The following is a 26,402-nucleotide window of genomic DNA, read 5'->3' on the forward strand; positions in this document are numbered from 1 at the left end:
CCTCACAGACCCACTGTGCGCCCATTCCTCACACAGACACACTGTGTGTCATTCCTCACACAGACCCACTGTGCGCCCATTCCTCACACAGACCCACTGTGTGCCCATTCCTCACACACACACACTGTGCCCATTCCTCGCAGACACACTGTGCGCCCATTTCTCACAGACCCACTGTGTGCCCATTCCTCACAGACACACCGCGCGCCCCTCTCAGTGTTCTGCGCACCATGCCCCTCTCATTGGTCGCCCGCCGGTCCCGGCAGTGCTGGGCGCTCCGTGCCGTGAGGAGGAGCGGGCTGTGGGGACGGCACAGGCAGCACGGCTGGGGCCTGCCGCCCTGCGGTGCCTAGAGCGCCTTGCCGCTCTGAACGCCTGAGCCCGAGCTCGGCAGCGCAGGCCACAGCTGCTCTTGGGGTCCTGGCTGCCGCGTCCAGTCTCTGCTGGGCCGCCCGTCGGCCGCCGCTGGGGGTTCCCGAGAGAGAAGTCGTCGTCCTCCAAGGACGCCTCCCTGTGCCGCAGATTCCTGGGGCCTCCGTCCTGCCGGCCGGCTGAAGGCATCGCTGTCGATTTCTGGGGCGGCCGGCGTTTGACGGGAGCAGCAGAGTCTCAGTGGGAGGAATGAGGAGGTTAGTCCGGAGCTCAGAGCTCACGCGCACCCCGAGCCGTGCGAGCCGACAGGCGGCGGTTCCTGGGCAGCGGGGAGAGACGGGTTGAGTCTGCACTGCATCGCCGTCGCGGGGGCTCGCACAGGCCGACCCCGTCCGTCTCTGGTTCCCTCCAGAGTCAGACGACCTGCAGCCGGCACTGGTGCCTGGTGCCCTGGAGTTGTGCGTGCCCCTGTCCAAGGGCTCCACGGCCTCCCAGGAGGAGATCCCTGGCAGCTGGGGAGCTCTGAGCCCCAGGGGAGCCTGCTGGTCAGAGGCCGCGTGTGTGAGCGGCAGGGTGCCCCGTGCCGACCTCGGGCGCAGCCGGCGCTGCCTTCCCTCCTCGCAGAGCCTCACAGACTTCCCTCGTGGCCGCCCCGTCCCGGCCGAACAGGAGGGTCATGGCCTGCCCCATCCTGACCGTACGGGAGGGCCGTGACCTGCCCCGTCCTGGCCGAACGGGAGGGTCATGGCCTGCCCTGTCCTGACCGTACGGGAGGGCTGTGGTCTGCCCCGTCCTGGCTGAACGGGAGGGCTGTGGCCTGCCCCGTCCTGACCGTACGGGAGGGCCGTGGCCTGCCCCGTCCTGGCTGAATGGGAGGGCCGTGGCCTGCCCCGTCCTGGCCGTACGGGAGGGCCGTGGGGTTCTCGCTCGGCTAAGTCGATGCAGTGCTTTCTCAGCTTCAGTTCTTGGGGGGGTTTTGGCTTCAGATCTAGATTTTATTTTTGCTTTCCAATTTTCAGTCCCCCATGCCCACTGCTTTTCGGTCCCCGTCCCTCTGCACTCAAGAGCCACTCACTGAAGTGCTCCTGTGACTTTGGGGTGAGGGCCTGTGCCCACAGGAAGTGCATTGCGTAAGATAGGTGCCGTGTGGAGGTGACCCCTGGCTGCTCCGGCCCGCAGAGAGCTCTCCCGGTTCCTGCCTTTGAGTCTCACATGTTCCTCTGAGAACGACAAGATTGGCTTACGGGCACTGCGTCCCAGAGACCTTAAACGACCCGGTGCCCGAGGCTGCCTCGCGGGGTTGCTGCAGGAGTGGGCGCTGTGGGTCAGGGGGTGAAGCCGCTGCTTGGGCCGCCTGCATCCCGTCTTGGAGTGCCTGGATCGGGTCCTGCCTCCGCCTCAGATCCGGCTTCCTGCCGGCGTGCCTGGGGAGCAGCAGACGATGGCCATGGACTTGGGAGGCTCAGCTGGAGCTCTTGGCTCCTGACTTCAGTTTGGCCAAGCCCTGGCTGTTACAGGTATGCGGGGAACGACCGAGTGGACGGAGAGCTCTCGTTCTCTGTTGCTGTGCCTTTCAAATAGTAACAGTGATAATAGTAAAAAGGTTATCAAAATATATACTATGAAGAAAAGCGTGGCTTTCAATTTTTTTAGTGCCAAAATAAGTGTATTTGTAAAGTTCTGTTTTCCGTGAGCTCCTGGAAGTCCCAGGTGTTTCTCTAGCATGAGGGCAGAACATAGCCAGACTCGCTGCCCAGAGTGTCAGACCACTTCTGTACTCAGAACTTCCCGGCGGCCTTGCCTGGCTCGCGAGGTCCCCAACCCCTGTGGTGGTTACCCACTACCTGTCCCCCGCTGCTAGCTGCCCCGAGCCCCCGACTCTGCTGCCTGCACCTGGCCTTGTGCGGAGCCCGTGTGGGTGCGCACGCTGGTCCCCACTGGCGGGCACCCCGAGTCCTGCTGTGAGCCGGCACGAAAGCCTGAGAAGCGCCCCCAGGGCCCGCTGGAGCTCAGCCGGAGCAGGTGTGTTCCCCCGGAGCCGCCTGTCTCCTGCCTCCCCCGCTCCGTATGAAGAAGGTGGACACGGTCTGTGTCTAGCAGGCAGTGAGTGCTCCGTGAACTCCTGCTCAGTGAGCAGAGGCTGCCTGCCCGGTTGATGGTGAGGTCACTCCGTGCCCCGTGTGGCGCTGATGGAGAGGTCACTCCGTGCCCGTGTGGCGCTGATGGTGAGGTCACTGCGTGCCCCGTGTGGCGCTGATGGTGAGGTCACCCCGTGCCCCGTGTGGCGCTGATGGTGAGGTCACCCCGTGCCCCGTGTGGCGCTGATGGTGAGGTCACCCCGTGCCCCGTGTGGCGCTGATGGTGAGGTCACCCCGTGCCCCGTGTGGCGCTGATGGAGAGGTCACCCCGTGCCCCGTGTGGCGCTGATGGAGAGGTCACCCCGTGCCCCGTGTGGCGCTGATGGAGAGGTCACCCCGTGCCCCGTGTGGCGCTGATGGAGAGGTCACCCCGTGCCCCGTGTGGCGCTGATGGAGAGGTCACCCCGTGCCCCGTGTGGCGCTGATGGAGAGGTCACCCCGTGCCCCGTGTGGCGCTGATGGTGAGGTCACCCCGTGCCCCGTGTGGCGCTGATGGAGAGGTCACGCCGTGCCCCGTGTGGCGCTGATGGAGAGGTCACGCCGTGCCCCGTGTGGCGCTGATGGAGAGGTCACCCCGTGCCCCGTGTGGCGCTGATGGAGAGGTCACCCCGTGCCCCGTGTGGCGCTGATGGTGAGGTCACCCCGTGCCCCGTGTGGCGCTGATGGAGAGGTCACCCCGTGCCCCGTGTGGCGCTGATGGAGAGGTCACCCCGTGCCCCGTGTGGCGCTGATGGTGAGGTCACCCCGTGCCCCGTGTGGCGCTGATGGTGAGGTCACCCCGTGCCCCGTGTGGCGCTGATGGAGAGGTCACCCCGTGCCCCGTGTGGCGCTGATGGTGAGGTCACCCCGTGCCCCGTGTGGCGCTGATGGAGAGGTCACGCCGTGCCCCGTGTGGCGCTGATGGAGAGGTCACGCCGTGCCCCGTGTGGCGCTGATGGAGAGGTCACCCCGTGCCCCGTGTGGCGCTGATGGAGAGGTCACCCCGTGCCCCGTGTGGCGCTGATGGAGAGGTCACGCCGTGCCCCGTGTGGCGCTGATGGAGAGGTCACCCCGTGCCCCGTGTGGCGCTGATGGTGAGGTCACCCCGTGCCCCGTGTGGCGCTGATGGAGAGGTCACCCCGTGCCCCGTGTGGCGCTGATGGAGAGGTCACCCCGTGCCCCGTGTGGCGCTGATGGTGAGGTCACCCCGTGCCCCGTGTGGCGCTGATGGAGAGGTCACGCCGTGCCCCGTGTGGCGCTGATGGAGAGGTCACCCCGTGCCCCGTGTGGCGCTGATGGAGAGGTCACCCCGTGCCCCGTGTGGCGCTGATGGAGAGGTCACCCCGTGCCCCGTGTGGCGCTGATGGAGAGGTCACCCCGTGCCCCGTGTGGCGCTGATGGAGAGGTCACCCCGTGCCCCGTGTGGCGCTGATGGAGAGGTCACCCCGTGCCCCGTGTGGCGCTGATGGAGAGGTCACCCCGTGCCCCGTGTGGCGCTGATGGAGAGGTCACCCCGTGCCCCGTGTGGCGCTGATGGAGAGGTCACCCCGTGCCCCGTGTGGCGCTGATGGAGAGGTCACCCCGTGCCCCGTGTGGCGCTGATGGTGAGGTCACCCCGTGCCCCGTGTGGCGCTGATGGAGAGGTCACGCCGTGCCCCGTGTGGCGCTGATGGAGAGGTCACCCCGTGCCCCGTGTGGCGCTGATGGAGAGGTCACGCCGTGCCCCGTGTGGCGCTGATGGAGAGGTCACCCCGTGCCCCGTGTGGCGCTGATGGAGAGGTCACTCCGTGCCCCGTGTGGCGCTGATGGTGAGGTCACTCCGTGCCCCGTGTGGTGCTGATGGAGAGGTCACTCCGTGCCCGTGTGGTGCTGATGGTGAGGTCACTCCGTGCCCGTGTGGCGCTGATGGAGAGGTCACTTCGTGCCCCGTGTGGCGCTGATGGTGAGGTCACCTTGTGCCCCGTGTGGCGCTGATGGAGAGGTCACTCCGTGCCCCGTGTGGCGCTGATGGAGAGGTCACTCCGTGCCCCGTGTGGCGCTGATGGAGAGGTCACCCCATGCCCCGTGTGGCGCTGATGGAGAGGTCACCCCGTGCCCCGTGTGGCGCTGATGGAGAGGTCACCCCGTGCCCCGTGTGGCGCTGATGGAGAGGTCACCCCGTGCCCCGTGTGGCGCTGATGGAGAGGTCACCCCGTGCCCCGTGTGGCGCTGATGGAGAGGTCACTCCGTGCCCCGTGTGGCGCTGATGGAGAGGTCACTCCGTGCCCCGTGTGGCGCTGATGGAGAGGTCACTCCGTGCCCCGTGTGGCGCTGATGGAGAGGTCACCCTGTGCCCGTGTGGCGCTGATGGAGAGGTCACTCCGTGCCCCGTGTGGCGCTGATGGAGAGGTCACTCCGTGCCCCGTGTGGCGCTGATGGAGAGGTCACCCTGTGCCCGTGTGGCGCTGATGGAGAGGTCACTCCGTGCCCCGTGTGGCGCTGATGGTGAGGTCACCCCGTGCCCCGTGTGGCGCTGATGGAGAGGTCACCCCGTGCCCCGTGTGGCGCTGATGGTGAGGTCACCCCGTGCCCCGTGTGGCGCTGATGGTGAGGTCACTCCGTGCCCCGTGTGGCGCTGATGGTGAGGTCACTCCGTGCCCCGTGTGGCGCTGATGGTGAGGTCACTCCGTGCCCGTGTGGCGCTGATGGAGAGGTCACTCCGTGCCCCGTGTGGCGCTGATGGAGAGGTCACCCCGTGCCCGTGTGGCGCTGATGGAGAGGTCATTCCGTGCCCCGTGTGGCGCTGATGGAGAGGTCACTCCGTGCCCCGTGTGGCGCTGATGGAGAGGTCACCCCGTGCCCGTGTGGCGCTGATGGAGAGGTCACCCCGTGCCCCGTGTGGCGCTGATGGTGAGGTCACCCCGTGCCCCGTGTGGTGCTGATGGAGAGGTCACTCCGTGCCCGTGTGGCGCTGATGGAGAGGTCACGCCGTGCCCCGTGTGGCGCTGATGGAGAGGTCACCCCGTGCCCGTGTGGCGCTGATGGAGAGGTCACTCCGTGCCCGTGTGGCGCTGATGGAGAGGTCACCCCGTGCCCCGTGTGGCGCTGATGGAGAGGTCACTCCGTGCCCCGTGTGGCGCTGATGGAGAGATCACGCCGTGCCCCGTGTGGCGCTGATGGAGAGGTCACTCCGTGCCCCGTGTGGCGCTGATGGAGAGGTCACCCCGTGCCCCGTGTGGTGCTGATGGAGAGGTCACTCCGTGCCCCGTGTGGCGCTGATGGAGAGGTCACTCCGTGCCCGTGTGGCGCTGATGGAGAGGTCACGCCGTGCCCCGTGTGGCGCTGATGGAGAGGTCACCCCGTGCCCGTGTGGCGCTGATGGAGAGGTCACTCCGTGCCCGTGTGGTGCTGATGGAGAGGTCACCCCGTGCCCCGTGTGGCGCTGATGGAGAGGTCACTCCGTGCCCCGTGTGGCGCTGATGGAGAGATCACGCCGTGCCCCGTGTGGCGCTGATGGAGAGGTCACTCCGTGCCCCGTGTGGCGCTGATGGAGAGGTCACCCCGTGCCCCGTGTGGTGCTGATGGAGAGGTCACTCCGTGCCCCGTGTGGCGCTGATGGAGAGGTCACTCCGTGCCCGTGTGGTGCTGATGGAGAGGTCACTCCGTGCCCCGTGTGGCGCTGATGGAGAGGTCACTCCATGCCCCGTGTGGCGCTGATGGAGAGGTCACCCTGTGCCCGTGTGGCGCTGATGGAGAGGTCACTCCGTGCCCCGTGTGGCGCTGATGGAGAGGTCACCCTGTGCCCGTGTGGCGCTGATGGAGAGGTCACTCCGTGCCCCGTGTGGCGCTGATGGAGAGGTCACTCCGTGCCCCGTGTGGCGCTGATGGAGAGGTCACCCTGTGCCCCGTGTGGCGCTGATGGAGAGGTCACTCCGTGCCCCGTGTGGCGCTGATGGTGAGGTCACCCCGTGCCCCGTGTGGCGCTGATGGTGAGGTCACCCCGTGCCCCGTGTGGCGCTGATGGTGAGGTCACCCCGTGCCCCGTGTGGCGCTGATGGTGAGGTCACTCCGTGCCCCGTGTGGCGCTGATGGTGAGGTCACTCCGTGCCCCGTGTGGCGCTGATGGTGAGGTCACTCCGTGCCCGTGTGGCGCTGATGGAGAGGTCACTCCGTGCCCCGTGTGGCGCTGATGGAGAGGTCACCCCGTGCCCGTGTGGCGCTGATGGAGAGGTCACTCCGTGCCCCGTGTGGCGCTGATGGAGAGGTCACTCCGTGCCCCGTGTGGCGCTGATGGAGAGGTCACCCCGTGCCCGTGTGGCGCTGATGGAGAGGTCACCCCGTGCCCCGTGTGGCGCTGATGGAGAGGTCACGCCGTGCCCCGTGTGGTGCTGATGGAGAGGTCACTCCGTGCCCGTGTGGCGCTGATGGAGAGGTCACGCCGTGCCCCGTGTGGCGCTGATGGAGAGGTCACCCCGTGCCCGTGTGGCGCTGATGGAGAGGTCACTCCGTGCCCGTGTGGTGCTGATGGAGAGGTCACCCCGTGCCCCGTGTGGCGCTGATGGAGAGGTCACTCCGTGCCCCGTGTGGCGCTGATGGAGAGGTCACTCCGTGCCCCGTGTGGCGCTGATGGAGAGGTCACTCCGTGCCCCGTGTGGCGCTGATGGAGAGGTCACCCCATGCCCCGTGTGGTGCTGATGGAAAGGTCACTCCGTGCCCCGTGTGGTGCTGATGGAGAGGTCACTCCGTGCCCCGTGTGGCGCTGATGGAGAGGTCACTCCGTGCCCCGTGTGGCGCTGATGGAGAGGTCACTCTGTGCCCGTGTGGTGCTGATGGAGAGGTCACTCCGTGCCCCGTGTGGCGCTGATGGAGAGGTCACTCCGTGCCCCGTGTGGCGCTGATGGAGAGGTCACTCCGTGCCCCGTGTGGTGCTGATGGAGAGGTCACTCCGTGCCCGTGTGGTGTCCAGACACTTGCAGTGCACGAGGAGGGAGAAGACGTGGCCGCCCGGGAGGAGGCGTCCTCCGCTCAGGTTTTTGCCAGCCTTCCCTCTGGAAAGCGAGGTCAGAAGCGCAAGCAGAGGCCTGGTTCTGCTGCCGCCCGCCTGGTCAGGGCCAGCAGGGCACAGGCGATGGCCGCGGCCCCGTGGTTCTCCCGCTCTCTCTGAGGGCTGGTGCAGGAGTCCAGATGCCGGGACTCGCTCGTCCCTCAGCCTGGTCTGCACTCTGGGGCCCTGGGAGGGGCGAGGCAGCGCCACCCCTCAGGCCCCCGCTCCTGGCTCTCCTCTGTCGGATGTGCGGGGTACACAGCATTGCCCTTTCTCATCTTTTCCCAGGGAGGGTGCTTTATGGGTCAAACGCAGTGGTTCTGAGCGACCCGTACCCCATCAGAACAGTGCTGCGAGGGTGGTCCCGCCGTGTCACAGCAGCGGTGCTGGCACACGGGGGCCACGCAGCCCCGTGCGGCTCTCTGGTCTGCCCCCTCCTCTCCGAAGAGCAGATGTCCACCTGGGACGCCAGGCCATGCACGCCAGTGCCCGCGCCTCCCGCTCGTCTCTGAGTACCCAGACGGGGTGCTATGGGCCAGGACACAAACAGCCACTCTCCGTCCTGTGCCACTGTGTGTCTGTCTGAGTTTTCACAAAGTCCTAACTGACCATAATCTGAAACTTACAGGCAGCCCCAGACCGCGGCTCTGCCTGCCGGGCCGGGAAGCAGCGCAGTGACCGGGGGACAGCGGGAGCTCCGGGTAGCTGCTGGCGCTCTTTTCTTTGTTTCCTGCGACGTAGGCCGAAGCCCTTGAAAACAGCGAGTCGGTGTTTCTGCTCCGTCACAGGGCGGCTGGACAGTGTCGCTGTAGACCCCGCCCCTCCCCGTGGAGGGCGAGGGCTCCCAGGGCCGTGGTGGGCTTTCCAGCTAAATCAGAAGACCCAGGTGCGCGCTGCAGGGCTGCCGCCTCGGAGCAGTCACGCAGTGAGCACGCGGGGTCCTGTCGCTGAGGGCCGAGAGGCCCCGCGCTGGCTGCAGATTGAAGCCGGCCTCGCGGCTGCACACGAGTGTAGGAACACAAGAAGGGCCCGGAGCATGTCTCCCGGGTGAACGGCCCCACAGGCGGTTCCCGTTTACAGAGCACGTATTCGTTAATTATCTTTTACATTTGCTCATTAAATATTTACTCAACTCACGTTCCTGAAAATGAGCTGAGTCTTAGGGATCCGTGATCCTCCGAGCCCCTAAACTCAAAGAGCAGTCGCGTCCACTGCCCACCCCGAGCCCCTGCCCGCCCTGTCCCGCCCCCGCCTGGCTTCTCTGTCGTATTCTGTCACTCCCCTCCGTAGCCCAGTGTTCTAGCCATGCTAAAGTCCTCACAAACCCCTTTATGGGAAAATGCAATGTATTTAACAAGGAGAATAAACAGTGAGCTTGCACCCGGTGTCCTGGAAACAGAATTGTGTGTACATCCCCCACAGGCACCCGCCCCTTCCCCGTCGCACCCCCCCAAGGTGGCCCCGGGCTGCGGAAGGCCCGTGCCCCTGAAGCGCTCGGGACTGGCAGTGCCCTTGCTCCGGGTGTGCCGTCCTCAGACTCCTCATCCGCTCTGCAGCAGCTCATCGCAGGGGCTGGCTCACACTGCGCGCGGCACCGGGCGGCACCGGGCGGCCGCACCTGCCATCTCTGCACTGCCCGGCGCTGGCTCCGAGGCTCCCGGGGGCTAGCGAGTACTCGCAGCCTTCACCGGACACTGGACACACTCAGATCTGCATTTTTTTTTTATTTTATTATTATTTTTTTTGACAGGCAGAGTGGACAGTGAGAGAGAGAGACAGAGAGAAAGGTCTTCCTTTGCCGTTGGTTCACCCTCCAATGGCCGCCGCGCTGCGGCCGGCGTACCGCGCTGATCCGATGGCAGGAGCCAGGAGCCAGGTGCTTTTCCTGGTCTCCCATGGGGTGCAGGGCCCAAGCACCTGGGCCATCCTCCACTGCACTCCCTGGCCACAACAGAGAGCTGGCCTGGAAGAGGGGCAACCGGGACAGAATCCGGCGCCCCGACCGGGACTAGAACCCGGTGTGCCGGTGCCGCTAGGCGGAGGATTAGCCTAGTGAGCCGCGGCATCGGCCTCAGATCTGCATTTGAGTGAGCGCTCCTGGTTGCCATGGGAGGCGGGCTTGGCAGACGGCCGGTGCGGCGCCGTGCAGCAGGGGTGGGTGAGAAGCCCAGGAGCGTCCGGGTGCCCTCGCCATCCTCTCTCTACGCGAGCCGCTGCCTCTCCCCCCTGTCATTCACTCTTAGGTGTTCATTCTTCAGTTATTTTGAAAAGGGAATGTGTTCCAGAAGGTTCCAGGAGTAGAGGGAGTTCAGAGACGACTCAGACCCTGCTCAAGGAGCTCATCGCCTGCTTGGGGGAGAGGAGTGGAGATGGCGGTCGCTCTCAGCTAGTCACGTCTCCAGCGTGCCAGCCGACCCTGGGGGCGTTGCCGGAATGATCTCGGCTCCCTTAGCAGATTGGCGTGCTGTTGCAGGCCAGCGATGTTGCAGTCAGCAGTGTTCCGGCTCTGTCCCGGGCTTGGGCCCTGACTGGGAGACAGGTCTGGGACAGTGGCAGTGCGGGGTGCTGGTTTCGTGTTAGGCAGTGTGGAAAGCCCAGAGGCCACAGCTCCCAGGTCATAGGCAGAAACACCACAGGCCGGGGCGCAAGCAACAGAGTCCTGTTTCTCACAGGGTGGGCGCTGGAAGTCAGGAAGAGGCGGCAGCAGGGCTGGGTTCTGCCGTGAGCTGTCTCCCCGGCTTGTCCGCTCACAGTGTCCACGTGGAGGCAGGGGTCTCTCTCTTCCTACAAGGAGGAGTGGGCTGCTAGCCTTGTGCCCTCGCTGAGTCTTAACAACCCCACTTGCTGAGAGCCTTGTCCCCACGCACGCTCCCAGTGGGGACAGCCTCAGCACCTGAATTTTGAAGGGGCGCCGTCCTTTCGGGCCCTAGCACCCAGCCTTGCCGACACAGGGTTTCGAGGAAGAAGCAGCAGGAAGGCGAACCCTGAAACCCGAGAGCGTTGTCCAGGCAGAGGCAGAGGGCCGTGGAGGAGCAGCACGTGCCAGGACCCTGCGAATGCCTGGGAAGCTTAGGTCATAGCCATGGGTGGTTTGTCACAGACTGGGGTGACTGCCCTGGGAGGGCTGGGTGCACCTTGCTTTGAAAGTTCCAAGGATGGCATGGGGGCCTCTGGTTGGATCTTGGGTGATTGGAAAGGGTGCGTGTGGCAGCCCCAGGGGGCGGCAGATGCTGCGGATTGGAACGGAGGCACGAAGAAGCTGGGGGGCGAGAGGCCGGCGTGGCAGCCGTGGCGCAGTGAGGTGGCACTCGCCCTGCACGCCCGGGGGAGGGACGCTGGGCCTGCACTCGGTCCTGTCCGCGACAGATGGCCCAGAAGTTCTGAGTGGAGTTCTCGGCCGCTTCCATCTGGAGTTGCTGTTCAGTTCCCGCGGTGTGAGTCGTGGAGTTACGTGCTTCTGAGGGGGCAAATGCCCGTGTCGTCCAGTTCCCTGTCGTCAGAAATAAACGCGGGGCACGGAGAGGAGACCTCATCCCGCTCCCTTCTTGTTGACAGATTACGACTCGGACGCCATGAGTAGCTCGTATGAGTCCTACGACGAGGAGGAGGAGGACGGGAAGGGGAAGAAGGCCCGGCACCAGTGGCCCTCCGAGGAGGCCTCCATGGACCTGGTGAGGGACGCCAGGATCTGCGCGTTCCTGCTGCGGAAGAAGCGCTTCGGCCAGTGGACCAAGCTGCTGTGTGTCGTCAAGGACACCAAGCTCCTGGTGAGCGCCTCCGGCCTGCCTGCGCGTGAGGTTCCCTGGCAGCCCTGCCTGGCGGGGTCCCTACCAGTGAGCGTGCGCCCCTGCGGGGCCCAGCGTACACCTCTCCAGGGCTGCCGGGCCCTGGCCCTGCCCAGCCTGGGGCAGCGCTGTGGTCTCCGGCATTCGGCATGAGTCAGTGAGCTCCTCAGAGCCGGTCACAGACGGGGGTGGGGGCTTGAGGCAGAGAGGGCAGAGAGCCAGGCAGGAGGTGCTTTGGGGAAGCACAGAGCCAGTTCTCGCTGTCTCCCCTCCCCCCTCCCTCCCTCTCCCTCTCCCTCCTTCCCCCTCTATATCTCTCCCCCTCTCTCTCCCTCCCTCATCCTCCTTCCCCCTCACCCTCTCCCTCTCTCTCCCTTCCCCCTCCCTCCCTCTCCCCCCCTCCCCCTCTCCCCCTCCCTCCCTCTCCCTCTCCGCCTCCCTCTCCCCCCTCCCCCTCTCTCCTCCCCCTCTCTTCCCTCCCTCCTCCTCCCCCTCCCTCCCTCTCCTTCCTTACCCCTCTCCCTCTTCCTCTCCCTCTCTCCCCTACTCCCTCCCTCCCCCTGTCCCTCCCTCTCCCTCTCCCTCCCTCTCTCCCTCCCCCCTCCCTCCGAGCAGCAGAACAGGAAGGTGGGGTGAGTAAGGAGAGCAGGGGAGCAGGGGAGGGGCGCAGGGGAGCAGGGAGGGAGGACGCAGCCCTTGCTGCAGGCCTTGCTCGGGCAGGGGCTGTGTCGGAGGCGGGAGGCTGAGAAGGTGAGGTGTGGGCTCCTTCCGGGGAAGCGGAGCCTCCGCACCGCACTGGGGAGCTTCTCTCTCTTTCCCCCCAAAACCTGGGAGGGGCCTGCTGGAGGCGGGACAATTCAGGCAGAATATTGAGGATTTGTTTTTGGAAATCAGTCTCCGGTGGAGCAGATCCGGCTTTTTCAAAAATCAGGATTCGCCTGTGAGCCGCGGGGCTCTCAGCTTGCTTGATTCTGAACCATATGTTGAATTAATACTTTTGTTCAATTTTTTAAAAAACTATGTATTTTTCCACATGGGTGGCCTGAGCTTCTCCCGGATTTCAGCCGTGCCAGGAATGCTGCCCTGGGGAATTTTAAAGGCAAGAATGAAGGGGGAAGGTTGGCGTGGTCATTAGTTACTGTCTGACCTGACGGCTGTGCGATGTGGCCGTGCTACACGACCGCTCTAGAAGCACAGTTCAACGTGGCGTGCGGGGCTCTGGCTGTGTGGGCGTGGGCGGGTGGGGTTCCAGGTCCTGCTCCCGCCTCCGCACTCCACCTGTCTTTCCCGCGCTCCCCGAGTCCGTCTCCCAGTTAGCCTCCCGCCCGTTCCTCCTCTTCGAGAGCCAGGGTGAGCGCGTCATTAGAGCCGCTGGAGGCACCGGACGCACTAAAGCGCCGCGTCCCCCAGAACTCAGAATCCGCGTCCGCTGTTTCTGTAGGGCTCTCCTCACCGAGACGTGGCCTGCGTGCCGGGTGTGTGGCCTCGCGGCTGACGTGCCACTGGGCGTGATGCCCCCTTTCACATGGCACCTGGACCCGAGTCCGGCTCTGCTCCCAGTTCCAGCTTCCTGGGGGTGACAGGTGATGGCTCAGGTAGCCGGACTGCCGCCACCACGTGGGAGACCCGGCTTGCGTTCCATGCCCTCTCCCCCAGGGTCTGCCGCGAGGCAGAGCACCGAGGCCCAGATGCGGGGGCTGCTCTGCGGCCCTCCAGGGCCAGCACTCCCGTGGGGCCCCTGACCCCTTCATTTGAACTGCATTGCTAGGTAGCTTCTTGCCAGGACCCTCCCTGAGGGCCACCGGGATGGATACCCTGCACACCTGGCGGGCAGCTGCCCTGGAGAGCCAGGCTGCTGGGACCGCCACCGTGCGTTTGTCTGGCCTGCCTCCTGCTGCCCTGCAGAGCCGCTCTCCAGCCCCCGCCCCCTCCAGACGCCTGTGCGCCTCCGTCCTGAGCCCCCCGAGCGCCTCCTCCTGAGCCCCCCACGAGCGCCTCCATCCTGAGCCCCCACGTGCACCTCCCTCCTGAGCCCCCTACGTGCGCCTCCCTCCTGAGCCCCCCACGAGCACCTCCCTCCTGAGCCCCCCACGAGCACCTCCGTCCTGAGCCCCCCACGAGCGCCTCCCTCCTGAGCCCCCACGAGCACCTCCGTCCTGAGCCCCCACGTGCTCCTCCCTCCTGAGCCCCCACGTGCTCCTCCCTCCTGAGCCCCCACGAGCACCTCCGTCCTGAGCCCCCACGTGCTCCTCCCTCCTGAGCCCCCACGTGCTCCTCCCTCCTGAGCCCCCACGTGCTCCTCCCTCCTGAGCCCCCCCCAGACGCCTGTGCGCCTCCCTCCTGAGCCCCCACGTGCTCCTCCGTCCTGAGCCCCCACGTGCACCTCCATCCTGAGCCCCCCCTCCAGACGCCTGTGTGCCTCCGTCCTGAGCTCCCACGTGCACCTCCCTCCTGAGCCCCCACGAGCACCTCCCTCCTGAGCCCCCCACGTGCACCTCCATCCTGAGCCCCCCGAGCGCCTCCCTCCTGAGCCCCCCACGAGCACCTCCATCCTGAGCCCCCCCGAGCTCCTCCGTCCTGAGCCCCACGTGCTCCTCCCTCCTGAGCCCCCCACGAGCACCTCCATCCTGAGCCCCCCCGAGCTCCTCCGTCCTGAGCCCCACGTGCTCCTCCCTCCTGAGCCCCCCACGTGCTCCTCCCTCCTGAGCCCCCCACGTGCGCCTCCCTCCTGAGCCCCCACGTGCTCCTCCCTCCTGAGCCCCCACGTGCTCCTCCGTCCTGAGCCCCCCACGTGCTCCTCCATCCTGAGCCCCCACGTGCTCCTCCCTCCTGAGCCCCCACGTGCTCCTCCCTCCTGAGCCCCCACGTGCACCTCCCTCCTGAGCCCCCCGTGCTCCTCCCTCCTGAGCCCCCACGTGCTCCTCCCTCCTGAGCCCCCCGAGCGCCTCCCTCCTGAGCCCCCACGTGCTCCTCCCTCCTGAGCCCCCACGTGCTCCTCCGTCCTGAGCCCCCCACGTGCTCCTCCATCCTGAGCCCCCACGTGCTCCTCCCTCCTGAGCCCCCACGTGCTCCTCCCTCCTGAGCCCCCACGTGCACCTCCCTCCTGAGCCCCCCGTGCTCCTCCCTCCTGAGCCCCCACGTGCTCCTCCCTCCTGAGCCCCCCGAGCGCCTCCCTCCTGAGCCCCCCACGTGGCTTTGTCGTGTCGCTGCAGTGCTACAAGAGCTCCAAGGACCAGCAGCCTCAGATGGAGCTGGCGCTGCAGGGCTGCAGCGTCACCTACACCCCGAAGGACAGCAAGAAGAAGAAGCACGAGCTGAAGATCACGCAGCAGGGCACGGACCCCCTGGTGCTCGCCGTGCAGAGCAGGGAGCAGGCCGAGCAGTGGCTGAAGGTGGGTGCCGCGCCAGCCTCGCGTCCTCCTCGCTCAGGGCTCCTCCTGCCTCCGCCCTGGCTCGCAGAGGTGACCCGCAGCCCTGTTGCCTGTGCCGTGTGGCTGTGCTGGTGGCTTTGAGGTGACCCGAAACCCTGACCTTGCTCCCTCTGCCCTTGTCTCTGGAAGGCAGGCTGCCCCAGCAGTGCGGGCTGCTCCAGGTTTCTGCAGCTTCGCTCGTTGATCCGGACGCGGGTCCTTTGTTATTTAGTCTGCTTAGCATCGCTTAGCTTATTGGGTGTGTGGACTGTATCTTAAATTTTCTTCTACCTTTTCTTAAACATAGCTTCGGGCCGGTGCTGTGGTAGTGGGTAAAGCTGTCACCTTTGATTCCCGGACCCCAGGCCCGGAGCTCTGGGACTCCCCGGACCCCAGACCCGGAGCTCTGGGGCTCCCTGAACCCCAGGCCCGGAGCTCTGGGACTCCCCGGACCCCTGGCCCATCCATCTCTCCTGTCCTTGCCTGCTGTGAAAAAGCGGTTTCCCTGTCATTCCTAAGACAGTTTCAGGGTCAGATTGTAGGATGTGATGGCTTCTTCGGGCTGCTCAGGACACAGAACTGTGGCCTTTTAAAAGTTTGTTGGTTGGAGACTCAGTGGACTAAGCCTCTGCCTGCAGCATCGGCATCCCATATGGGCGCTGGTTCTAGCCCCGCCCAGCTGCTCCTCTTCAGATCCAGCTCTCTGCTATGGCCTGGGAAAGCAGTGGAAGATGGCCCAAGTGCTTGGGCCGTGTACCTGCGTGGGAGACCTGTGTGAAGCTCCTGGCTCCTGGCCTCATATTGGTCCAGCTCCGGCCATTGTGGCCATTTGGGGAGTCAACCAGTGGATGGAAGACCTCTCTCTCTGTCTCTCCCTCTGTATATAACTCCCCATCTCAAATAAATAAATAGAATCTTAAAAAAAAAAGGGGGGGGGGGCAGGGGAGTACTGGCAGTGGCTGTGGCTTCCCTGAGATCTGTAAGGTGGGAGATGGCGACGGACAGTCCCGGGATCCTGTGGATGGGACTTTCTCCCGTCGGGCTCCCCTCGGCTCCCAGGCTCGGACCTGGGTGTTGTGCATCAGCCAGCTCTGTGGTCGGCGAGGCTGGAGCCCTTCACGGTGACAGAGCACTTTGCCGCCATCAGCATCCGTCCTCAGACGGCCAGCTGAGAACAGTGGTGATGTGAGCAGTCTCAGGACGACGGCATGATACCACGAGGAGCAAGGGACTGAGCCAGAAGCCACGTTCCATTTGCATTCTGTGGGGTCACCTGATTTCCACGACCTTAGCACCATCCCTCAGTAAGCAGGGGATGACAGCTGGGCAGCGAGGAGCCTTTCCTGGTGCCGGCTCCCAACCGCTGGTGACCTGGAGCCGCACGGCTACATTCTGTGATCACCTGGTGACCTGGAGCCGCACGGCTACATTCTGTGATCACCTGGTGACCTGGAGCCGCACGGCTACATTCTGTGTTACCTGTTCCTTACCGAGACCAAGGAAGGCCACTCTGAGTCTTAGGGCTCCTCCCTTTGCCCTGTTCTTCCAGTTTTGCTAAATACTTCTGTGCGTGCAAAAGAAGCGCTCTGCTCACTGGTGTCAGTGTGACGGATGGGCCATCTGCAGTGTCACCGGGAAGGGCTGGAGCTGGCAGCTGGGGACAGAACTCTCTCAGGATCTCAGATGCTGACGGACGTGCGAGGTTCTTGCAGACAGAGGCCCTGGGCCTGTCGGAGAATGACGTCTCCACGTGCGAGTGAAGGTTGATTCCTGCCTTTTTTTTTTTTTTAAGCATTTGATGATGTTTCCTTTTTTTTTTTTTTTTTTAAGATTTATTTATTTGAAAGGCAGTTCTACAGAGAGAGAGGGAGGGAGAGAGAGGGGGATCTTCTATCCTCTGGTTCACTCCCCAAATGGCTGCAATGGTCAGGGCTAGGCCAGGCCAAAGCCAGGAGCCAGGAGCTTCTTCCAGGTCTCCCACATGGGTGCAGGGGCCCAAGCACTTGGGCCGTCTTCCACTGCTCTCCCCAGTGCATTAGCGGGGAGGTGGATTGGAAGCGGAGGTATGGGGTCTTGAAGCAGTATGTGTATGGGATGCTGGCCTTGCAGGCGGCAGCTTTACCTGCTGTGCCACAACACCAACCCCTGTGGTCTTTCTTAAAAGGGAGATAAATAGTATGAACTAACTGAGGGCTCTTTTCTGAAAGTGTAAGTCGGTTAACGACTCTGGTTAACGCTTATGCTGTCATTTTCGTCACAGGTGACAGAGGGAGAGCCCAAGAAGACTCAGTTGGAAGTGAGAGGTGGCAGAAATAGCCGTACCCACCAGTCATGAGATTTTGATTATTTTAGACTTCCAAGACCTGAGAAATTCTAGTTTGTTCTCTCCAGATGCAGGCATTGGCTTGGCTGCTTGTCAGATCCACCCGGAGATGGGAGCGACGCAGATGCCCCGTGATTCTCTCTTCTCTTTTGTTTTCTGTCTTTGCAAGGCCTAAAAGGCTGCAGATAGAACTGAACTGCGCCTCCCTGTTTATTAACCCGCTCTTCCTCCGCAGAGGCGGCTTTTACCCCGCACTTGGTCTGTTAGTATCTGGATATGTTGCTTCTTAAAAAATACTTTCGCTTATATAGGTGTGCATACCCGCAACTGATAACTCACGTGGCTTTGGCCTCAGATCCACATGAGCTGCAGGCGCATTTGTCACGCCGACTCGTTGGACCTCGGTGCTCGTGTGCATGGCCAGGTGTGTCCCTGGCCCGTGGCGGCCCTGAGCAACCTCACGTGTTCGCCATCTCCGTCCCACAGTCTGCCCTGGCAGGGATGGGATACCTGGCACTGGAGCTGCCGTTGTGTGCTCTCTCCGGTGTGCGGCCTTCTCCGTGGGTGCTGTAGGAGGCAGGCGTGGCGCGTGTGGCCTGTGAGTTCCTCGCACACCCCGAGCCCCCGCAGGACGGGGCTGTGCTCTGTACCCTGCTGCTCTTGCCTGACAAGAATGTCCCGGAGATGTTCAGTTCAGAGAATGGAGCCCTTCTCTTTCCTTGTTGCGGTTTATAGCGTTTCATTAATTAACGGATCACGCTTTAAAAATCTTCCGCCTCGCTTTCATGAACACTGGATTGCTGTCAGTTCAGCGTGGCAGACGGTTCCGTCACACGTTACCGTGTGTGTGCGTGTCACACTCACTAGTCCGGAGGCCAGACTCCCAGAACGCCGACTGCTGGTGAAGGTGACCTCCACTCGCTGGGAGGTTTCCCAGTAGCACCTGGCCGGCAGCTCACTGCCTGATCAGTGTCCGTACGTGGGGGTCCAGAGCCCACTCTTGCGTTGCAGTTTCTGGGAAGTGTCCGTTTACACCCCTTGCCCCCTTTGTCTGAATTCTTTGCTTCGAAAATCTGTCGTTAAGGCGCTTCCAGATGCCGGAGGCCAAGCCAGGTTCGCTAACGGCCGCTCTGGCTCAGCCCGCTCGTTCCCTCGGGGAGAGGTGGGATGGACGAGCAGACGGGGCTCTGCAGCCCGGCAGGCAGGAAGGTAGACGGCATCCAGGCCCTGCCAGTGAGTCTTGCTTGGCTTCTCTACTCCTGAATCGCAGTGCAGTGAGTGTGAGAGAGCCAGGACACGGACGCGAAGGCCACCGCCGTGTGGAAACCGCATGGCTGGGGGCCGGCGCTGTGGCGCAGTGGGTGAGGCTGCTGCCCGTGGTGCCGGCTTCCCACATGGGCACCGGTTCATGTCCCGGCTGCTCCACTTCCCATCCAGCACTCTGCTATGACCTGGGAGGGCAGTGGAAGATGGCCCAAGTGCTTGGGCCCCTGCATCCACGTGGGAGACCTGTGTGAAGCTCCTGGCTCCTGGCTTCGGATCAGCAAAGCGCCAGCCATTGCAGCCAACTGGGGAGTGAACCAACAGATGGAAGACCTCTCTCTTCCTCTCTCTCTCTTTCTGTGTAACTCTTTCAAGTAAATAAATAAATCTTTAAAGAAAAACTGCATAGCTAAGCACAGACTGGAGCCCACTCTACATGTTGTTGTCTTAGCTCTACCAGTTCCTTGCTGTGTCTTATTATTTTGGAAGGCACAGTGATGGAGAGAGAGACAGACAGACGGACAAAGAGAGACAGAGGGCACGGGCGCGTGAGCTCTTCCATCCATTGGTTCATTCTCCAAATGCCTGCAGCAGCCAGGGCTGGGCCAGGCTGGAGCCAGGAGCCTGGAGCCCCCACCAGGTCTCACAGGTGGGGTCACGGGCTCAAGCGCTTGGACTGTCGTCTGCTGCCTCCCAGGGTGCGTTGGCAGGAAGCTGGATTGGAAGTGGAGTGGCCAGGACTTGAACGGACACTCTGCAAGGGCCTGCGTGCAGTCTCACCTGCTGTGCCACAGCGCCCGCCCCTCACGGTATGTCCTGGACAAGCTGCGTACATCCCTGGTGCCCAGGTTTCTCACCTGCAGAGAGGAGATGACGTTGGCTTCCTGGGGTTGCTGGGAGGGTGAAACAACACCCGGATCTGAGGCCCTTGGCGCAGCACCTGTGAGGTCGTGATGTGAGGGGCCAGGCTGGTCCTGGTGGAAACTGAGGGTGCAAGATGCTCGCTCCCCAAAACATCCTTAGCAAGGTCAGAAGTGCCTGCCCCCCTCCACGGGAGCTTCCAATTTTACCATGAGAATAGCTAGGGAGTGGCGATTCCATCCTTCTCACAGTTTACTGGAAATACAAATTACCTGTCCCACCCCTCAGCAAATCAGATTACAGATCAGGTCTTCCATGGCCTTTGTCCCCGCCTTGTAACTGAATGTCAAGCCGAGAAGCTTTTTTTCTACCCAAACTTGTGCTAAAAAGCCCCAGAATCACCAGCCGCTTCAGGTTTCCCTCTCTTGGAGCCCCCTGCAGGCCAGCGTCGCTGGAGGTCTCTGAACTAAATAAATCTAATTTTAAATACATCTTGCTTTTCTTTTTCTCTTGTCCACTTGGAAATTATTCTTCCATGTGAGACGGAAGCATGATGATCATCTCTACTCCACGCCATCTCATGCGTGACAGTGAACACACAAGAACAGGCTGTGAGCTGTGGCTGTGTACACTGTAGACGGTGAACACACAGGTACAGGCTGTGAGCTGGCTGTGTACCCTGTAGATGGTGAACACACAGGTACAGGCTGTGAGCTGTGTACCCTGTAGATGGTGAACACACAGGTACAGGCTGTGAGCTGACTGTGTACCCTGTAGATGGTGAACACACAGGTACAGGCTGTGAGCTGTGTACACTGTAGACGGTGAACACACAGGTACAGGCTGTGAGCTGGCTGTGTACACTGTAGACGGTGAACACACAGGTACAGGCTGTGAGCTGACTGTGTACACTGTAGACAGTGAACACACAGGTACAGGCTGTGAGCTGTGTACACTGTAGACGGTGAACACACAGGTACAGGCTGTGAGCTGGCTGTGTACACTGTAGACGGTGAACACAGGTACAGGCTGTGAGCTGGCTGTGTACACTGTAGACGGTGAACACACAGGTACAGACTGTGAGCTGACTGTGTACCCTGTAGATGGTGAACACACAGGTACAGGCTGTGAGCTGGCTGTGTACACTGTAGATGGTGAACACACAGGTACAGGCTGTGAGCTGACTGTGTACACTGTAGACAGTGAACACACAGGTACAGGCTGTGAGCTGGCTGTGTACACTGTAGATGGTGAACACACAGGTACAGGCTGTGAGCTGACTGTGTACCCTGTAGATGGTGAACACACAGGTACAGGCTGAGCTGGCTGTGTACCCTGTAGACGGTGAACACACAGGTACAGGCTGTGAGCTGGCTGTGTACACTGTAGACGGTGAACACACAGGTACAGGCTGTGAGCTGACTGTGTACACTGTAGACGGTGAACACACAGGTACAGGCTGTGAGCTGACTGTGTACCCTGTAGATGGTGAACACACAGGTACAGGCTGAGCTGGCTGTGTACCCTGTAGACGGTGAACACACAGGTACAGGCTGTGAGCTGACTGTGCACACTGTAGATGGTGAACACACAGGTACAGGCTGTGAGCTGACTGTGTACCCTGTAGATGGTGAACACACAGGTACAGGCTGAGCTGGCTGTGTACCCTGTAGACGGTGAACACACAGGTACAGGCTGTGAGCTGGCTGTGTACACTGTAGACGGTGAACACACAGGTACAGGCTGTGAGCTGACTGTGCACACTGTAGATGGTGAACACACAGGTACAGACTGTGAGCTGACTGTGTACCCTGTAGATGGTGAACACACAGGTACAGGCTGAGCTGGCTGTGTACCCTGTAGACGGTGAACACACAGGTACAGGCTGTGAGCTGGCTGTGTACACTGTAGACGGTGAACACACAGGTACAGGCTGTGAACTGACTGTGTACACTGTAGACGGTGAACACACAGGTACAGGCTGTGAGCTGGCTGTGTACACTGTAGACGGTGAACACACAGGTACAGGCTGTGAGCTGACTGTGTACACTGTAGACGGTGAACACACAGGTACAGGCTGTGAGCTGACTGTGCACACTGTAGATGGTGAACACACAGGTACAGACTGTGAGCTGACTGTGTACCCTGTAGATGGTGAACACACAGGTACAGGCTGAGCTGGCTGTGTACCCTGTAGATGGTGAACACACAGGTACAGGCTGTGAGCTGGCTGTGTACACTGTAGACGGTGAACACACAGGTACAGGCTGTGAGCTGGCTGTGTACCCTGTAGACAGTGAACACACAGGTACAGGCTGTGAGCTGACTGTGTACACTGTAGACGGTGAACACACAGCTACAGGCTGTGAGCTGACTGTGTACACTGTAGACGGTGAACACACAGGTACAGGCTGTGAGCTGTGTACCCTGTAGATGGTGAACACACAGGTACAGGCTGTGAGCTGACTGTGTACCCTGTAGATGGTGAACACACAGGTACAGGCTGTGAGCTGACTGTGTACACTGTAGACGGTGAACACACAGGTACAGGCTGTGAGCTGACTGTGTACACTGTAGACGGTGAACACACAGGTACAGGCTGTGAGCTGACTGTATACACTGTAGACAGTGAACACACAGGTACAGGCTGTGAGCTGTGTACACTGTAGACGGTGAACACACAGGTACAGGCTGTGAGCTGACTGTGTACACTGTAGACAGTGAACACACAGGTACAGGCTGTGAGCTGACTGTGCACACTGTAGATGGTGAACACACAGGTACAGACTGTGAGCTGACTGTGTACCCTGTAGATGGTGAACACACAGGTACAGGCTGAGCTGGCTGTGTACCCTGTAGACGGTGAACACACAGGTACAGGCTGTGAGCTGACTGTGTACCCTGTAGACAGTGAACACACAGGTACAGGCTGTGAGCTGACTGTGTACACTGTAGACAGTGAACACACAGGTACAGGCTGTGAGCTGACTGTGTACACTGTAGACGGTGAACACACAGCTACAGGCTGTGAGCTGACTGTGTACACTGTAGACGGTGAACACACAGGTACAGGCTGTGAGCTGTGTACCCTGTAGATGGTGAACACACAGGTACAGGCTGTGAGCTGACTGTGTACCCTGTAGATGGTGAACACACAGGTACAGGCTGTGAGCTGACTGTGTACACTGTAGACGGTGAACACACAGGTACAGGCTGTGAGCTGACTGTGTACACTGTAGACGGTGAACACACAGGTACAGGCTGTGAGCTGACTGTGTACACTGTAGACAGTGAACACACAGGTACAGGCTGTGAGCTGTGTACACTGTAGACGGTGAACACACAGGTACAGGCTGTGAGCTGACTGTGTACACTGTAGACAGTGAACACACAGCTACAGGCTGTGAGCTGACTGTGTACACTGTAGACGGTGAACACACAGGTACAGGCTGTGAGCTGTGTACCCTGTAGATGGTGAACACACAGGTACAGGCTGTGAGCTGACTGTGTACCCTGTAGATGGTGAACACACAGGTACAGGCTGTGAGCTGACTGTGTACACTGTAGACGGTGAACACACAGGTACAGGCTGTGAGCTGACTGTGTACACTGTAGACGGTGAACACACAGGTACAGGCTGTGAGCTGACTGTATACACTGTAGACAGTGAACACACAGGTACAGGCTGTGAGCTGTGTACACTGTAGACGGTGAACACACAGGTACAGGCTGTGAGCTGACTGTGTACACTGTAGACAGTGAACACACAGGTACAGGCTGTGAGCTGACTGTGCACACTGTAGATGGTGAACACACAGGTACAGACTGTGAGCTGACTGTGTACCCTGTAGATGGTGAACACACAGGTACAGGCTGAGCTGGCTGTGTACCCTGTAGACGGTGAACACACAGGTACAGGCTGTGAGCTGACTGTGTACCCTGTAGACAGTGAACACACAGGTACAGGCTGTGAGCTGACTGTGTACACTGTAGACAGTGAACACACAGGTACAGGCTGTGAGCTGACTGTGTACACTGTAGACGGTGAACACACAGCTACAGGCTGTGAGCTGACTGTGTACACTGTAGACGGTGAACACACAGGTACAGGCTGTGAGCTGTGTACCCTGTAGATGGTGAACACACAGGTACAGGCTGTGAGCTGACTGTGTACCCTGTAGATGGTGAACACACAGGTACAGGCTGTGAGCTGACTGTGTACACTGTAGACGGTGAACACACAGGTACAGGCTGTGAGCTGACTGTGTACACTGTAGACGGTGAACACACAGGTACAGGCTGTGAGCTGACTGTATACACTGTAGACAGTGAACACACAGGTACAGGCTGTGAGCTGTGTACACTGTAGACGGTGAACACACAGGTACAGGCTGAGCTGACTGTGTACACTGTAGACGGTGAACACACAGGTACAGGCTGTGAGCTGGCTGTGTACCCTGTAGACAGTGAACACACAGGTACAGGCTGTGAGCTGACTGTGTACACTGTAGACAGTGAACACACAGGTACAGGCTGTGAGCTGACTGTGTACACTGTAGACGGTGAACACACAGCTACAGGCTGTGAGCTGACTGTGTACACTGTAGACGGTGAACACACAGGTACAGGCTGTGAGCTGTGTACCCTGTAGATGGTGAACACACAGGTACAGGCTGTGAGCTGACTGTGTACCCTGTAGATGGTGAACACACAGGTACAGGCTGTGAGCTGACTGTGTACACTGTAGACGGTGAACACACAGGTACAGGCTGTGAGCTGACTGTGTACACTGTAGACGGTGAACACACAGGTACAGGCTGTGAGCTGACTGTATACACTGTAGACAGTGAACACACAGGTACAGGCTGTGAGCTGTGTACACTGTAGACGGTGAACACACAGGTACAGGCTGAGCTGACTGTGTACACTGTAGACGGTGAACACACAGGTACAGGCTGTGAGCTGGCTGTGTACCCTGTAGACGGTGAACACACAGGTACAGGCTGTGAGCTGACTGTGTACACTGTAGACGGTGAACACACAGGTACAGGCTGAGCTGGCTGTGTACCCTGTAGACGGTGAACACACAGGTACAGGCTGTGAGCTGACTGTGTACGCTGTAGACGGTGAACACACAGGTACAGGCTGTGAGCTGACTGTGTACACTGTAGACAGTGAACACACAGGTACAGGCTGTGAGCTGACTGTGCACACTGTAGATGGTGAACACACAGGTACAGGCTGTGAGCTGACTGTGTACCCTGTAGATGGTGAACACACAGGTACAGGCTGTGAGCTGGCTGTGTACACTGTAGACGGTGAACACACAGGTACAGGCTGTGAGCTGACTGTGCACACTGTAGACGCTGAACACACAGGTACAGGCTGTGAGCTCTCTATGTGTACCCTGTAGACGGTGAACACACAGGTACAGGCTGTGAGCTGACTGTGTACCCTGTAGATGGTGAACACACAGGTACAGGCTGTGAGCTCTCTATGTGTACCCTGTAGACGGTGAACACACAGGTACAGGCTGTGAGCTGACTGTGTACCCTGTAGACGGTGAACACACAGGTACAGGCTGTGAGCTCTCTATGTGTACCCTGTAGACGGTGAACACACAGCTACAGGCTGTGAGCTGGCTGTGTACACTGCAGCCTGCACTGAGTGGCCATCGCTGCATCTCAGTGAACTCACTGGCCCCTGGTGATTGTTTGGAAACCCAGATGACACAGGCTGTTTTCAGCGCCAGAGTTTCTGTCACTTCTCCTCACGTGAGTGCCTTGGCCAGAGCTGCAAGGGATGTTGGGAGACGTCGTCTGTGTGTCCAGAAAGCAGCAGTCCAGAGAAGTAGTCTACTGTATCTCCTGTTAGAACAAGTTAGCAAGCCCCGCAGGGCAGGTGAAGGGGGAGCCGGAGACCCTCCCCACGCTCCTTTTCCAGCAAGGACCGTGAGATCCTTCTCTGAGGTCTTGCCTTCCCTTCCTTCTAAAACCGTTTCTGCCTCTGCCGGAATTCCGCTCTTCTTCCTGCGTGCTGTCCTGTTTCTGTTAAGTGCGCTACGTTTCCGTCATGGTTAGTTCAGTCTCTGATCACTTTGGTGGCAGAGCTGCCCTAGAGTTGCTTGTGTTGAGTTCGCATTGCCGTCCATCCATCTGAGAGGGCGGAGGGGGAGGTTAGGCCCCGCGGTCCAGGGCCAGGCCTGTCCCCTGCTGTCCTGTGGCGTGGTTGCCGTCCGTCCACCTGAGAGGGCAGAGGGGGAGGTAAGGCCCCGCGGTCCAGGGCCAGGCCTGTCCCCTGCTGTCCTGCGAATGGTTGCTGGCCGTCTCTGTGAGAGGACAGTGGGGGACGTAAGGCCCCGCTGTCCAGGGCAAGGCCTGTCCCCTGCTGACCTGCGGCGTGGTTGGGACAGATCTGGACTTGGATTCACTCCCACTGTGTCCAGAAGGTGTGAGTGAGTGGTGGGTCTGGAATTTTCCACCTGCCCGGCGGGGGTCAGGGAGCCGCGGGCAGCGTGGCGGTCTCCCACGTGTGCCGCCGAGCCAGCACGCTGGGTCTGCCTTGCCTCGGGCTGGTGACCGAGCGGTGGTCCCTGCGCTGCAGTCCGGGGAGAAGACTGCTGGCTGTGTCTTCCGCTTCCGAGGCTCGGCCGCACTGGGCTGTGGAAGGGAAGCAGGGGCCTCCCGGAGGGTCCGCCCCACTCCCCACCTCTCTGCATGGCAGGATGCTGTGTGCGCCCCCACTCCCCGGAGGGTCCGCCCACTCCCCGCCTCTGCATGGCAGGATGCTGTGTGCGCCCCTGCTCCTCTCCCGCCAGCGCACACCCAGGGAGGCAGTGCGTCCTTGGTCGGCCGCCCACATGGGAGACCTGGACTGACTGCTTGGCTCCTGGCTTCGGCTTGGCCCAGCCCTGGCCACCGCGGGCCTTTGGCGGTGAACACACACTTGTGGACTGGATCTCTTTTCTCTCTTCCTGGGCTTCTGCTTCCCCAAAAACATTGGAACAGAACTACCCGTCCCTTCTACGCAGTCCTAGCTGCGTCCTGCGTGTTCTGATGTTGTGTGCTTCTGTTATTCAGCTGCACGTATTTTCTGTTGTCTGCTGCGATATCTTCTTTGATATATTTGAGAATATATTGCTTACTTTAGAAATGGTTGCTCATTTTTATTTTATTTTATTTTTTTTTTTTTTTTTTATTTTTGATAGGAGGAGTGGACAGTGAGAGAGAGAGACAGAGAGAAAAGTCT

At 61.1% G+C, this 26,402-nt stretch overlaps 1 protein-coding gene across 11 annotated transcripts in view; it reads left to right on the forward strand.

The window, feature by feature from the left end:
* Positions 1–26,402, forward strand: part of AFAP1 (actin filament associated protein 1) — a 174,946-nt gene that overhangs the window by 84,588 nt on the left and 63,956 nt on the right. For all 11 annotated transcript variants that reach the window (XR_011386175.1, XR_011386174.1, XR_011386176.1 and 8 more), the window contains 2 exons: positions 11,068–11,279; positions 14,510–14,689. Coding sequence is in view for 6 of the 11 variants with exons in the window: in XM_070068012.1 (XP_069924113.1) it covers positions 11,068–11,279; positions 14,510–14,689 (392 nt within the window). In the remaining 5 variants the exon portion in view is untranslated. The remainder of the gene's footprint in view (positions 1–11,067; positions 11,280–14,509; positions 14,690–26,402) is intronic.

This window comes from Oryctolagus cuniculus, chromosome 2 (genome assembly GCF_964237555.1).
Source record: "Oryctolagus cuniculus chromosome 2, mOryCun1.1, whole genome shotgun sequence".
NCBI lineage: Eukaryota > Metazoa > Chordata > Mammalia > Lagomorpha > Leporidae > Oryctolagus > Oryctolagus cuniculus.